Here is a 13,809-nt window from a genome sequence, read left to right as displayed (position 1 = left end):
ATTTGGCCTGTGAAGGCAAGGACAGAACTTAGTGATCACGGTTTTAGGCAGAGGGATCTGATACCTTGGAGGGACTGCAGAAAGCCACTCACCACCTAGGCTGAGTGCCCCTTCAAGGGGACACAGAGAGAAGAGAAGCAGCCACTCCCCTTGTTCTGCCCACTGACTTCCGGGGACCTCCTCCTGCTCAGAGCCTTTCTCCTAACTTGTAAAAGAAGCCCCACCCAGCGCCCCGCCTCCTGCCCGTAGATGGGTTGGCTAGATCCCGGCTGCTGTCCTGAATTCTGTCCTGTTTTGAAACAGCGCTGAACCAGGCCGGTGAGAGACTACCATGCTGGACCGACTCCCAGCACAGCTGAGTGCCGTGGCCTGTGGGCTCCTGCTTCTCCTTCTCAGGGCCCAGGGTGAGGCTCCTGTAGGAGCAAAAGGGATGGGGTCAGATCTGCCCAACTGCGCAGAGGCAGAGCCTGAGTATGGGAGGGAAGTGACTGGGAGAAAGGAGCTGGTGTTGCTGACAGCATTTGAATCCTGTGCTCATGTTCAAGGGAGGGACCTGGGAAGCACAGAGAGCTTGGGAGCCACCGAAGAACACTTAACATCTAGGAGTGAACTGAGAATCGGGTTGTAAGGAGCAGCAGACTAGCAGGAGAAGGTTAGCAGCCTCTGTGTTTGGTGTTTATAGCTGGAGCTGTGTGACTAGTAGGTAATAAAAAAACGAAAACTTTATAATAGCTTCCTGCTGCCATTTGACTCTGAATGTGTCATGACTTCGTGAAACAGGTGTCCTGGCCCTCTCAAAGGGGCTCTAGGTTCCTCTGTTTGCCCTTGGGGAAAACAGAATCCTAGGCACCGCATGGGAAAGCAGCTACAAGAAGTTCACTGAGTCTTTCCCATCTCATGGACCTGGTTGGCAAAAGCAGGTCTTGGCCAAGTAGGGCAAAGGTAATGGTACTCTGTGCTTACCAGGCCTTCATTAGACATTAGCCTAGGTGGGCACCACGCCTGGGCATGACTGGGCCCTTTATTCCTCTCCTCTGAACTACTGTTACCAGAAGTTAAGGCAGCTAACTTGACTTCAGTTGGGTGCTTATATCTGGCAAGAGAATTCAGGCAAGACACAAACATAAGTAAAGGTGATAGGGAAATTTCTTAGAAAAGAAATACGGTAGACAAAAAAACACATGGTATAGACATGCCACCTTGCTTTATCTTTGAGTTTACCAAGATTAGCCTTGAAATAAACAGAGACAACTGAGGTTCTTGAATATATATTTTTTGGGGGAGGGGGAAGGCAGTCCTGGAACTTGAACTCAGAGCCTGGTTGCTTTTCTTAGCTTTTTCCACTCAAGGCAGATGCTCTACCACTTAAGTCATACCTCTGCTTCCTGTTTTTTGCTGGCCAATTGGAAATAAGAGTCTTGGACTTTTCTCCCCTGCTGGCTTTGAGCTTCAGTCCTCATATTTCAGCTTCCTGAGTAGCTAAGATTACAGATCCACTGGCATCCATCAAAGATGGCTTTTTTGGTCTCCTTTCTATTCCCTGACACCAAAAACTTAGGACCCTATTCTAATCTCCTCAGTTTTTTTTGCTCTTACTTAAAGGGGGCTTATTTATTTTTTCTTTTGTAGCCCCTTTGCTTTCTTTTTGTTGTCAGGTAGATTTTGGTTTATCAGTTTATCCTGAAATCTGCAAGTCTAGGCATTAGTTCCCTGGCTGCCTGCTTTTCTACTAGTCCTGTCAGGACCAGCCTGCCACCTTCTCTTCATCTGCTCAAGGGAAGGCTCACCCATCTGTTTCCTATGGCCCACTCTCTTTCTTGCCTTCTATGGCCAGGCTACCACTAGAAGACATCAGAACCACTAGGTAGATCTGCCCAGCCTCACTGATGGCTCTTATTGAGATGGTGTTTTACCTTGAAGTTACGTTCAAAAAGAATCATTAGCAAGCCTTAAGAGCATGGATTTGGATCCCAACCAGTCCTAGCTACTCCAGGGATATCCTCAGATCACAAGACTTTTTTTTTACACAGTGGTTGGGACTTTGACCAAAACTAGATTTATGCTTTTGGCTCCATTTGCACCTAAATGATCACAATCTCATCCCCTTTCTGGTACCAGTCTTTTCTACTTCCTTGAACTCCTGCAAGACAGAGCTTCCTGATGCTATTTAATGGAAGGGACTCTGTTAAAGAATGAAACATTGTTGTAACAAGTCTTTAAGCAGGGAACTTTCAACAGATTTGCTACTTTGTCATAATACAGGTAAGCATGAAACTTCAGTGGCAGTGACTGAAGTGTATTACACAGAGAAATATTTTATTCAACACAGAATTATGCGTAAGTAGCATGCTGCTGGGAAGACTTTTTCATTTAAAACATAGCTTAGTTTGATTCTTGTTGCTAAAACAAAATGCTTGGTGCCAAATTATGTATAAATAACATAAATACGTTTATTTAGCTCAAGTTTATGGAGTCTGAAATGCTTGGTCTGATGACCCTTTGTTTGAATGCATGTGAGGCCTTCTTGTTATAGAGCATATGGAGAGAGATCACAGGGTGAGAAAGGAAGCAATAGACAGGGTGGAAAAGCCAAAACATGTTTTGGGTTGGGTTTGGTTTGGTTTGGTTTGATTTGATTTACAGCATTACTGTATGGATTGAACTCAGGATTTCAAATCTGCTAGGCAAGTACTCTACCACCTGAGCCATGCCTCTAATCCTTTTCATTTTACTTTGTTTTTCTGAGAGTCTTGAACTTTTCCCCAGGCCAGCCAGAGATTGAGTAGTTGAGATTACAGATGTATATCACTGTACCTGGCCAGACTTCTTCTTTCCTAACATCTCATTCTCAATGTTGCAAATCCACTCCTACAAGGTCTAAACCACTCTGAAAGATCATTAATCCTTTACAATGACCTCCCACTGCATCCTGTTCCTTAGAGGTTCCCTCTCCTCAATACCAAACCACAATAGTATCAATCATCTCCCCTTTGGGGAATAAATCCTAGCCAAAATACAGCATTCTCTCCATTTTCTCCCTGGTCTTCAAGATTCATATACTTTTCACAATGCAAAATACTTTTATTCCATGCTTTTAGTCTCAAAGGGTTAGCTCCTTCTGGCACAGACAGAAGTCCAAAGTCCCAAATCCCATCTGAAACTCAAGGCAAATTCCTTTTCACTATCAGCATGTAACTTTAAAATTTTTTTTTAAAGCTAACACGTTACATAGTTTCAAAATATAGAGTTGAATCCAACACAGGGTAACAAAAATCTTATTCTAAGAAGGATAAACAGAAGGGTCAATAATCCTGAGCAAATCTGAAACTGAGCAAGGGATACAGGATGGCAAAACTTCAAGTTGAGCACTCTGTGTGTGTGTGGCAGTGGGCAGTGGTCTTCATGGCTTTGGCAGCCCCGCCCCTAGTGGTATTCTGAGGTTGTGTAATGTTACCTGTGCCCTACCCAGGCTGACCTGCCAGCCTCCAGGAAGGAGGTATACAATGCTGAGGTCTCAAGAGCAGTGATTTCATTCGTAGAGTCTTGGGCATTCTAGGGTAAAATCTTTGCAGTGGCTCTACCTCAGCAGCAGGGCCTCCCAGACAGTCCTCTGAAATCTTAGTGGAAGCCATAATGACTCCATGGTCTCCGGATTCTGTGTGCCTGCAAAATTAGCACCAGGTGGATGGCACTAAGAGCTGATGTTTGCTGCTTTTGGAGCAGCATCAGGAGCCATGCCTGGGCTGTCTTGAAGCACAGCTGAAATCAATCCAGAACATTATAGTGGGATGCAAGGCATGGAATCCTCAGGTAACCCCAGACGGTGAGCCTGTGAAGACATCCCTGGCTCATTTTCTGTGCACTTTCTGCCATCCAGGGCCCTCTGGGCCTAGAAGATTTCTGTGATGTCTTCAGGGCTTCTTTCTGATTTTTTCTGAAGCATAAAGTCTTGCTTTCTTCCATCATTGTTGCTTCCTCCTCCTCCTCCTCCTCCTCCTCCTCCTCCTCCTCCTCCTCCTCCTCCTCCTCCTCCTCCTCCTCCTCCTCCTCCTCCTCCTCCTCCTCCTCCTTCTCCTCCTTTTCCTCTCCTTCTCTTCCTTTCCTCCTTTCCCCCTTTTCCTCTCTCCCTCCCTCCCTCTTTCTCTTTCTTTCTCTCTCTCTCTCTGTCTCTGTCAGTACTGAGGTTTAACATCAGCTTTGTGCTCATAAGGGCAAGTTTTATCATACTATTATAAATATCATTGAAAATGGAAAAACACCACTAGTTGTGGCTCATAGTTTTAGCTACTTAGGAGGCTGAAATCTGAAGATTTCAACCCAACCAGCCCAAGCAGACAAGTACAGGAGAGTCTTTTTTTGGGGGGGGGGGGTTGTCCGGTCGTGGGGCCTGAACTCTGGGCCTGGGCGCTGTCCCTCAGCTCTTCAGCTCAAGGCTAGCGCTCTACCACTTGAGCCACAGCGCCACTTCCGGCTTATGTGGTGCTGAGGAATCAAACCCAGGGCCTCAGGCATGCAAGGCAAGCGCTCTACCACTGAGCCACCTCCCCAGCCCCCAGGAGAGTCTTATCTCTAGTTAACCAACAAAAAGCCAAAAGTGGAGCAGCTTTCTCCCTATATCATCACTCTTAATTTTGGCCTTGGGTAAATTCTTGGAGTATGGATGCAATGTAGTGACTCCTTTCTAGTGGTGTAATAGAGGAAGTCTTTATTTCCAGTCTTTATTTCCAGTTTCCATTTCCACCTGAGATTTCCTTAATGTAGCTTTCACTATTCACATTGTTATTAACATGACCACTTCTCCAATCTCTACAAAGTTCTAGCTCCTTCTAGTCTCTTGGTCTATCATGTTCCATTCTAGAATTTTCCTAGACTGTTCTTCCAAACCTTTCCAATTTCTAGCCATTTATCTAGTTCCAAAGCCACTTCCAACCTTTGTATGGTGGTCTGTGACTGTAATGCCAGCCCTTGGAAGGCTGAGACCGGAGGATCATGAAGGAGAGGTTAGCCTGAGCTACATAATAAGACAATGTCTCAAAAAAAAAATAGAAAAGAAAAAGGTCCACTCCCACATCACATTTCAGATAGTATAGCAATAACTCTACCCTTGATGCCAATTTTCTCTGTCAATCTTCTTTGTGTTGCTGTAATGAAATATTTCTGGGTAATGTATAAAGAAAATAGGTTTGTTTAGCTCTCACAGTTTTGGAGTCTGAAATTCTATGATCTGTGGCTCTCACTGGTCTGCTCTTGGAAGGGCTTCAAAGTTCAGCTCTCTCCTTCCTGCTCTTAGCAGGCTCTTTTTTCATACCTCCAGCATGAGATGAGGGAGAATTAGAAATTTTCAAGTCTATTCCAAGAGTCCTCCTTGTGCCTCCCATCATTTGGCTGGGTAGGTTGAAAGGACTCTTCCAGGGTGAATGTGGGTAGCAAAGGGCAACAGGAGCCACAATGTGAATGGCAACCGATGGGGCACACCCAACTCTCATGTGCATCTCTCTACCCACAGGCCAGGATTCAGCCAGCCCCATCAGGACCACACACACCGGGCAGGTGCGGGGCAGCCTCGTACATGTGAAGGACATCCATGTTGGAGTCCACACCTTCCTGGGCATTCCCTTTGCCAGGCCACCTGTAGGACCACTGCGGTTTGCCCCTCCAGAGCCCCCTGAGCCATGGAGTGGTGTGAGGGATGCCACCTCCCACCCAGCCATGTAAGTTCTCCCAGGGAGGGCAAGGTACTTTCATGCCTGGGGTAAGACAGAAGCTCTGAGTTATGGGTCAAGCTTAGTAATTCATCCATCTGAACACCACAGCCAGTTTCCCTTTACGTTGTGGGGATTTTCTGTGCATTTTTCAATAATGGTGTTGAGGCTCAGATGGTGTTGAGGCTCAGATGGTGCTGAAACTTTGCCCGCTCCAGGCTCAGGTCTTGGCAGGTGGACAGTGCTAGTACCAGGCACTAAAAAGAGTAACAGACACCTGAGTTGGGTTGTGCCACATATTCTCTGCCACCAGAGGAGGTATACTTGGAGAGCTGTAGGCTGGCTCTAGGAGCCTGTTGAGAGTCCCTGACTCCAGCAGCCGAGGCTGCACATCCTGAAGAGGGAAGCAGTGATGGTTCCTTGGGGAGAAAAAAAAAAAAACAAGCTCCACAGTCACTGTGCCAACCCACAGGACCCGGAAACACATTTGTGTCCTTCCAACTAGAAAAGGTTCAGCACCTGGTCATGAGAGTCTGAACATGGTCAACTCATGTCCCATCCTATGAGAAACCAACCTTCATTCATTCATGCTATGCCTGTGTGGTGGCAGCTCTCCTGTTCCAGGCCTAAATGGGTACTGGAAAAAGTGGTGAATGTCAACATCCGTCGTAACTGAGGTTTCCCACAGGGACTCCCAGGAGTCACGATTTCCCAACTTCGGAAGTCTAGAATCCAAGATTAGTAACCTTGTAGCCTCCCTGGAAATCAGAGTTCTACCCTGGCTTCCCAGATACTATGACCTGCAGCTGGCTAGGAAGTAACTTTAGAGAAGGGTCGTATGTGAGCAGGGTATCAGGAAATGATGGCAAATCCACAGCAAGGATCTAGTTCAGTCCAGGGCTGGCTACTGGCTGACTGTCTGTTATAACTGTTCACCAGCTGTCTGCAGGACATTGCTGCAATGAAGACACAGGCTCTGAAACTGTTGAATCTGACCCTGCCTCCCATCCCCATATCTGAGGACTGCCTATACCTCAACATCTACTCGCCTGCCCATGCACATGAGGGCTCTAACCTGCCAGTGAGTATCAGACCATGGTCAGCTGGGGTAGTCAGTTGCCACTGACTCCAGCCATTGAGACTGGAAAACAGTTTTTAAATCAATGTTACATGAGACAATCCGTGCCATTTGTTTCCCCACAGAAAGTTCTAGGGGAAATGGTATCAAGCTCTGACATTAGGGTGCACTCCTAAATACTGTTCTTCATTCAGCTGGGCCCTCTGATCATAGCCAAGGCAACAAGTCAGCTTGGGGTTCTACCTATGTAGGGAGGTAAACACAGCCAAAATGGTGTCGAATCTAAGGAGCCACCCAAGGAGGGACTCCGGCCATGTGGGAACCATGACATCTGCCTTGATTTCCCCAGGTGATGGTGTGGATCCATGGTGGTGCACTGGTTATAGGCATGGCTTCCTTGTATGATGGATCAGTGTTTACAGCCTTTGAGGATGTGGTGTTGGTCACTATCCAATACCGCCTGGGAGTCCCAGGCTTCTTCAGGTGAGCCTGACATCGAGTTGAGCAATGGAAGCTTAGCAGAGCCAGGACAGTCCTATAATAAATTCTCTCTGCCACTTCTCAGCACTGGAGACCAGCATGCCACTGGCAACTGGGGCTTCCTGGACCAAGTGGCCGCCCTACGCTGGGTCCAACAGAATATCGCCCACTTTGGAGGCAACCCCGACCGTGTCACCATTTTTGGTGAATCTGCAGGTGGCACAAGTGTGTCCTTGCATGTCCTGTCTCCCATGTCCCAAGGACTTTTTCATGGTGCCATCATGGAAAGCGGGATGGCCCTGGTGCCCACCCTCATCTCCAGTTCCATTGAAGCAGTTGTCACAGTAAGTGCCCACAACACCACCAGTCCAGATGCACTGGATCCCCCCCCCCCGCCCCCTTGCTCTCAGAGCCTTTGGTTCTCTGTCTCTTTAGTAGGAATAGCAAGGACCATGGAGGTGCTTTGGGAACTACTGAGAGTTCCACACCCCTCTGCCTCTCAGACGCTATATGTGTTCAATGGTCAGCAAATGCTGCTCCCAGGGGGCCTCACAGTTCAGATAATCATGTAATCAGGGGAGATGGCTCTGCTGACTGAGGCCTTTGAAGATCAGGAAAATTGGAACCATTTCACATCTGTAGCAATCAACAATTTGTATCCTGAGAGCTTTGGGGGGCACCTGTATCCATCTGGATGAGGCAGCCCCTACCTGATTGCTTTCCAGATGGTGGCCAACTTGTCTGCCTGTGGACAAGTAGACTCAGAGGCCCTGGTGGGCTGCCTGCGGGTCAAGAGTGAAGAGGAAATGCTGGCTATTACCAAGGTCAGGTTGAATTGTGTGGGCACGGAAGAAAAGAAGTGAAAAAGTGTGGGCCAGGAAATCCTGAGTGCCCTTCAAACTCCATTAATAGTTTACTGATATCTTTGAGTCCACAGGATGGGAATAGAGACTGATTTGCTAAAGCCATGTCTACATGAGTGGGGGTGAGACTCTTAGGATGAAACTTTCACACAGGAATATAAGGCATGAAACTTATCCATGGTCAGAAGTGACCTAATCTTCCTCTTGGACACTGAATGTTCCTTTAGGCCTTCAATATCATACCTGGCATAGTCGATGGGATCTTTCTGCCCAGGGATCCTGAGGAGCTGCTGGCATCTGCTGACTTCCAATATGTCCCCAGCATCATTGGTGTCAACAATGATGAGTATGGCTGGATCATCCCCTCGGTGAGGCTTAGATCCAAGCCCCTTGGTGTCTGGGATATCTCTTATACAACTATAGGCCAATCAGAACCACAACACAAACTCTCCTCCTACAATTCAGAGCATGGTCAACTATGGCACCCAGAAGATAGACAGAGACACGGTGCGAGCTATCCTGCAGAGAAGGTCAAAGCAGCTGGTGAGAATCTTAGAGGTCATCCCAGATACGTTGCCCAAGAACTGACCCCACCTCAAAAAAGTCTAAACTGTGCTACATTTGTGGGTGGGGTTACCCCAAAGCTTGGCCCTTTCCCTCTCTACCTTGTCCTATCCCCAGACTCCATCACCCTATCCTGAGGCTGCTGCCCAGAAGCTGCCTAATCTGAATCATTCTCATTCACTGGACTAGATGTTGCCTCTTGAGTTTGGTGACCTGCTGATAGAGGAGTACATGGGGAACACTCAAGACCCTGAGACCATCCAAACCCAGTTCCAAGAGATGATGGGAGACTTCATAATCGTGATGCCTGCACTGCAAGTAGCACATTTTCAACGTGAGTAGACTGTAACTGAAGCCTCACAACCCAGCAGGCAGCTCAGAGCTGTGCATCTGAGGTGAGCTTTGTCGTGTTAAGTTCCCCCACTGTGGCTTTCTCAAGGGCCCAGTGCCAGGCACTTAATGTCTCACAGGTCAGAAATCCTTATTACTACTCTAAGGGACAGACATCACTTCCGTTAGATGGAAAAGGAACTGAATTAGTGACACTCAGTGACTACTCCAGGATAACACAAAAGAACAATCCAAATCCAAGGTCATAAGTTAGCCAAGGATCTTCCCACTGGCCCTTCTCCAGCGTGGGGTACCCCACTCCCCCACCCATGTTCTAGCCAGCTTTGGGCCTATATATCTAGTCATCAAGAATGGGGAAGGGCAACTCCAGTGAAGGGACACTGTGTCATTGCCTCTCTAGGACCTCATGCTCCTGTCTACTTCTATGAGTTCCAGCACCGACCTAACTTCCATAAGGACATCAAGCCACCCTGTGTGAAGGCTGACCATGGCGATGAGATTCCCTTTCTCTTCAGATCCTTTCTTGGGGCCCAAGGTGGGTTTTTCTCATTCCCTAGAGCTGTGGTTATCTTCACTGTCCAGAAGAAGAAATGCTTGCCAAGAGAAGACTGGATCTGGTATGTACCATTTACAGCTCAAAAGCCTACAGGAGGTTTGAATCACTTTAAGCCCCTCCCCACACCAGCCTAAGCTCTCTCCACCTTGCTCCATCTCACCTTGCAGTCTGGCGTAGGGACTGAGCAGGGGCCTTCCAAAGGCATGATTGTTTCTAAAGGACTTCTCAGGGTCAGAGGAAGATAGGAATTCTGGGCACAGAGCAAATGCAGCCCCAAGGCTGCAAAGAGTAAAAGCAGGTTGAGCAATAGGAGAGTCTGGACCCGAATGCAGATAGAGGGCCTGGGGGCCCAGCGTCAGGTCACAACTGGGTAGTAAAGAGAGAGCCCATCTGGACACCAGGATGGCATGACCAGGAACTGGACTATCATTCTCCTCTTTGTAGTTGATCTCACTGAGGAGGAGGAGCTGCTGAGCAGAACAATGATGAAGTACTGGGCCAATTTTGCCCGGAATGGGTAAGTAGAAACCCTGCTCGAACTTCACCATAGTGGGGTCTACCCATTGCTCCCCTGTGTATGTTTGCCTCATGAGCATGCATAGCCACAATTTAATTCCTGCCCTCTTCACAAGCCTAGGACCCATTCTGGGAGGGTACATGTGGGTAATGGTTTGTCTCTTAACCTCAGTGTACCAGAGGGGGCGCTATAGCTCTATGGTACTATGAGAGCCTACCTCTTAAGACAGGAGAAAACAGTCCACAGACCACTGCTTATGTGAGAAGTTAATGCTTTCCCTTATCAGGAAAGTTCCTCCTCATTCCCCACATATGGAATTGCTGGGCTGCCTGACTTGATCAAATTCTGGAGGTTCCTGTCTGGACACAGCAGGACTCAGAGTGACCCTCACCTCCCTGATGGGAGGGCATGTCCACAGAAACCCCAACAGCAAGGACCTGCTCCATTGGCCCATGTTTGACAAGCATGAGCAATACCTGCAACTGGACATCCATCCTTCCGTGGGCCAGGCCCTGAAGGCCTCCAGGCTGAAGTTCTGGACCAAGACCCTGCCCCAGAAGATCCAGGAGCTGAAGGAGGCTCAGATGAAGCACACAGAGCTGTAGGAGCCTGTGTCGGAGAGGAATGGGCTTGAATGCAAGTGGGGTGAGCCTAAGGACCCCTCACACCCATTGAGGAGCAGAAATTCACTCCAAAATTCACATCCGTCCATTCAGCCAACATTTAGGAGGAACCCTTGTATGTTTGTTGCCACAGACTCACTAAATTCCCCCCAGGAAGGTGTGATTGGGAGACAAAACCTTCTACATTGTTCCGTGTCACCTGTGTCTACTCACCTTCTCTCGTGTTCCTTCTCCTCCCTTATGACTTAGCAAGGTCCTTTGGAGACTATTTTCCAAACATGGGTAATAAACCCATGTCCACCCCTTAGTAAATTACCCATGTCCTCATACTCCCTAGGGGCCCAATTGAAAATCTTAACACCAGAAGCACAGTGTCTTAGTCCCTTTCACCCACTGTATCATAAGCACGTCCAAACAAATTTCTTTACTGGGTCATAAGTTAATAGCTCATATCCCAAGCTGGTGGCTTAAATCACACAGGGATTTACTGACAGCTTTAAGAAGTCTTTATGAAGGTGCCAGCTGAGGTGAGGACTTGCTTTCTGCTTTAGATATGATATCTACTCCTATCACACAAGGGAAAAACAACCTCACACACAAGTATAATTTAGAGAAAGAGTATTAATCCATCTTCTGTGACTATCAGAACATTTCTGATGATGAGTCTTATGAAGAGAAGAATGTCTTTTGGTTTTGAATGCAGAAGTGAGATTAAGATGCCACCATCTGTTGGGCTACTCATGAATGCCCGTTGGAGTGCACCACCACATGGCAGAAGTGGGAAACCAAATGACAAGTGCAGAAGAGGCAACTACATGGGGTAGCCTTGCTTTAAGCTAATCTAGAACTCCTTGGGGCTCATGAGAACTGCACCAATTCTTCCCACAAAACAATGACCCCAAAACCTAATACCTCCCAACAAGCCCTGCCTCATAAAGGGCCTCATGCATGCTGGGCAAGAGCTCTATCACTGAATTGCACACTCAGCCCAAGAGGTATGGGTGACATGTAATTAAATTAATCTCTTTTAGTTGTACAGTTAAGTAAACCTAAGTAAATATGGAGCATATACACCTACCACATCATCAAATTGGAAAATGTTGACTTCACTCCCAAGCCGCCTCTCATTTTCCTTTATAGTCAGTCATTACCTTGAACACTGCTTCAAAGCAATCATCTGATTGCTTCTGCTGCTGTAGTTCACCTTATTTTGCATGTGGTATAAATGGAATCTTTGTGATGAACTCTGTCACTTCACTTCTGAGATTTAAGCCATAGGTCTTTTCTTTCACTGTGGAGTGGCAGTCTGGAGATGATGCACAGACATGCACGTATTTTATCCATTCAAAATTGATGCACATTCAAAATCCTTCCATTTTTAAATTTATTTATCTTTTCTTTTTTGTTATAGCCTAAGTTGGCTATGAACTCATAAACTGGTTGCATCCACCTATGAAGTACTGGATTATAGACATGCACCACCACGTCTAGGTTATAAATAAAGCTGTTATGGATATTTTCGGATTTGACTTTCTGTGCTACAAGCATTCATACTTTAAAATACTCATGCATTTTTAATTTAAGTTTTGGTTAAGTCCCGAGAGTAGAATTATAAGTGTGCGTTTAACTTTTAAGCAAAAAAGTCAAACAATCTTGCAAAATGATTGTATCATTTGGCTTCTCCACCATAGATGAGGGTACCTGTTGCTCACTGGGATTATGAGTCAAAATCTGATTGTATGGAGTGTACTGTGGTAGAGCTCACATTTGCTTTGTTTCCAACCTCTCTCTGTGTCTCTATCTCTCTGTCTCTGTCTGTGTATACACAAGCACGTGTGTGCGCACATGTGCGCATGTTTCTGAGGCTCTTCAATTCCCTTTTTTCTAGAATTTTACTCTGATCTCAGCCACCATCAATGCCAGGGTGTCTGAATGATAGTGTGGGAAGGGGCAAGACATATAAGGATCTTTACTCAAGGGGCCTGCGGAAGTACCACAGCAGTGGTGCCCAGCTACAAAACACCTAGAATTAGGAAGAATGGTGGTAATGTCCTAGTTAACAAAAAAAAAAAAAAAAGGCACTGAGCTTCAAGAAGCTTGGGTCCCTCAGCTGAACAACCCAGCTATTAATTGAGTCAGAATGAAGGGCAAAGAGACGTCTATTCAAGCAGAAGCTGGGACCATGGCTTGGGCCAGATGGGATTGCGTTGAAACCCCTGTATCCAAAAACAGGCCTTGCTAGTTGAGTAGAGGTCAAGTCAAGGAGAAGCAGTGGTCTCACCATGCTGGCTACTCAGACCTCAGTAACTGCAGTTACTCCCACAAAGGCTCGAAGAGGGAATGCAACATTGCTGAGCTCTGAGTGCCTCTCAGATGGTCTACAGAGCCAAAGATTGGGCTGTAGGGGGTGCTATAGACTACCTGGAGGTTGGATTTGACACCTTTTCTTTGGGAAGTCAGGGTGGGAGCCATTCCCACACCCAGGCTTACTTTCCTCCATCCACACAGCCCTTGGGATGTTTCAGAATCAATTGGTGACACCTTGCTTTCCCCAAGGCACCAGAGGCCTAGAGAGTTCTGCCTGGTTCCTGGCTGCAGCACCAGCAGGCTCTTATTCCATGATCTTCCAGAGAATAAGTGATTGGATCTCAGTGAGCAAGTGACAGCAGACCTTTGGAAGTGCCACAGTCACGTGTACATTTCAAAGAGCCAAAACTGGATGGGGAAGGGCAAACAGAGGCCCTAAGAACCCAAACTATAAGGCTTGAGGGACCCTTGAAGGGATCCAGTAAACTACAAGTCCTGAAGGCCAAGAGGAGCTCTCAGGATGAGGGGCACAGTTGCCTAGAAGAAGGACAGCAAGGGGCACTGTCTTCACTCAAACAATTTACTCCACCCCATCAAAGATAAACTCACTCAGTCTCTCTGGGGTACTGAGCATACTATTCCTCCAAAAAGCCCTGCTGCTCTCTCATCATCAGGGCTGTGAAGGAATGCAGTGGCTCTAGATCAGAGTTGTGTCTCCCTTTGTGGAAGGCAGATAAGAGAGGTGATCATGCTCTGCCTGCTGAACTC

The 13,809-nt window shown here is 47.1% G+C and overlaps 1 protein-coding gene across 2 annotated transcripts; it reads left to right on the top strand.

Annotated features, from left to right (window-relative positions):
• Positions 1-263: 263 nt before the first annotated feature.
• LOC138815431 (cocaine esterase-like) lies at positions 264-12,258 on the top strand. 2 transcript variants are annotated; one of them, XM_070004842.1, is made up of 12 exons: positions 264-404; positions 5,507-5,711; positions 6,642-6,783; positions 7,130-7,263; positions 7,346-7,604; positions 7,986-8,084; positions 8,351-8,491; positions 8,589-8,666; positions 8,877-9,021; positions 9,439-9,573; positions 10,039-10,111; positions 10,530-12,258. In XM_070004842.1, the coding sequence occupies exons 1-12, from the start codon at positions 332-334 to the stop codon at positions 10,714-10,716; spliced, it is 1,671 nt and encodes a 556-aa protein (XP_069860943.1). In that variant the 5' UTR covers positions 264-331; the 3' UTR covers positions 10,717-12,258. The 2 variants fall into 2 exon arrangements, with proteins under 2 accessions (XP_069860943.1, XP_069860946.1); XM_070004845.1 differs by lacking the exon at positions 10,530-12,258 and adding an exon at positions 10,398-10,520.
• Positions 12,259-13,809: the final 1,551 nt, after the last annotated feature.

This window comes from Dipodomys merriami, unplaced genomic scaffold (genome assembly GCF_024711535.1).
Source record: "Dipodomys merriami isolate MVZ:Mamm:240054 unplaced genomic scaffold, mDipMer1.0.p SCAF_64, whole genome shotgun sequence".
Taxonomy (NCBI): Eukaryota; Metazoa; Chordata; class Mammalia; order Rodentia; family Heteromyidae; genus Dipodomys; species Dipodomys merriami.
Note: the sequence above shows the minus strand (reverse complement) of the source record. Positions and strands in the feature narration are given on the sequence as shown.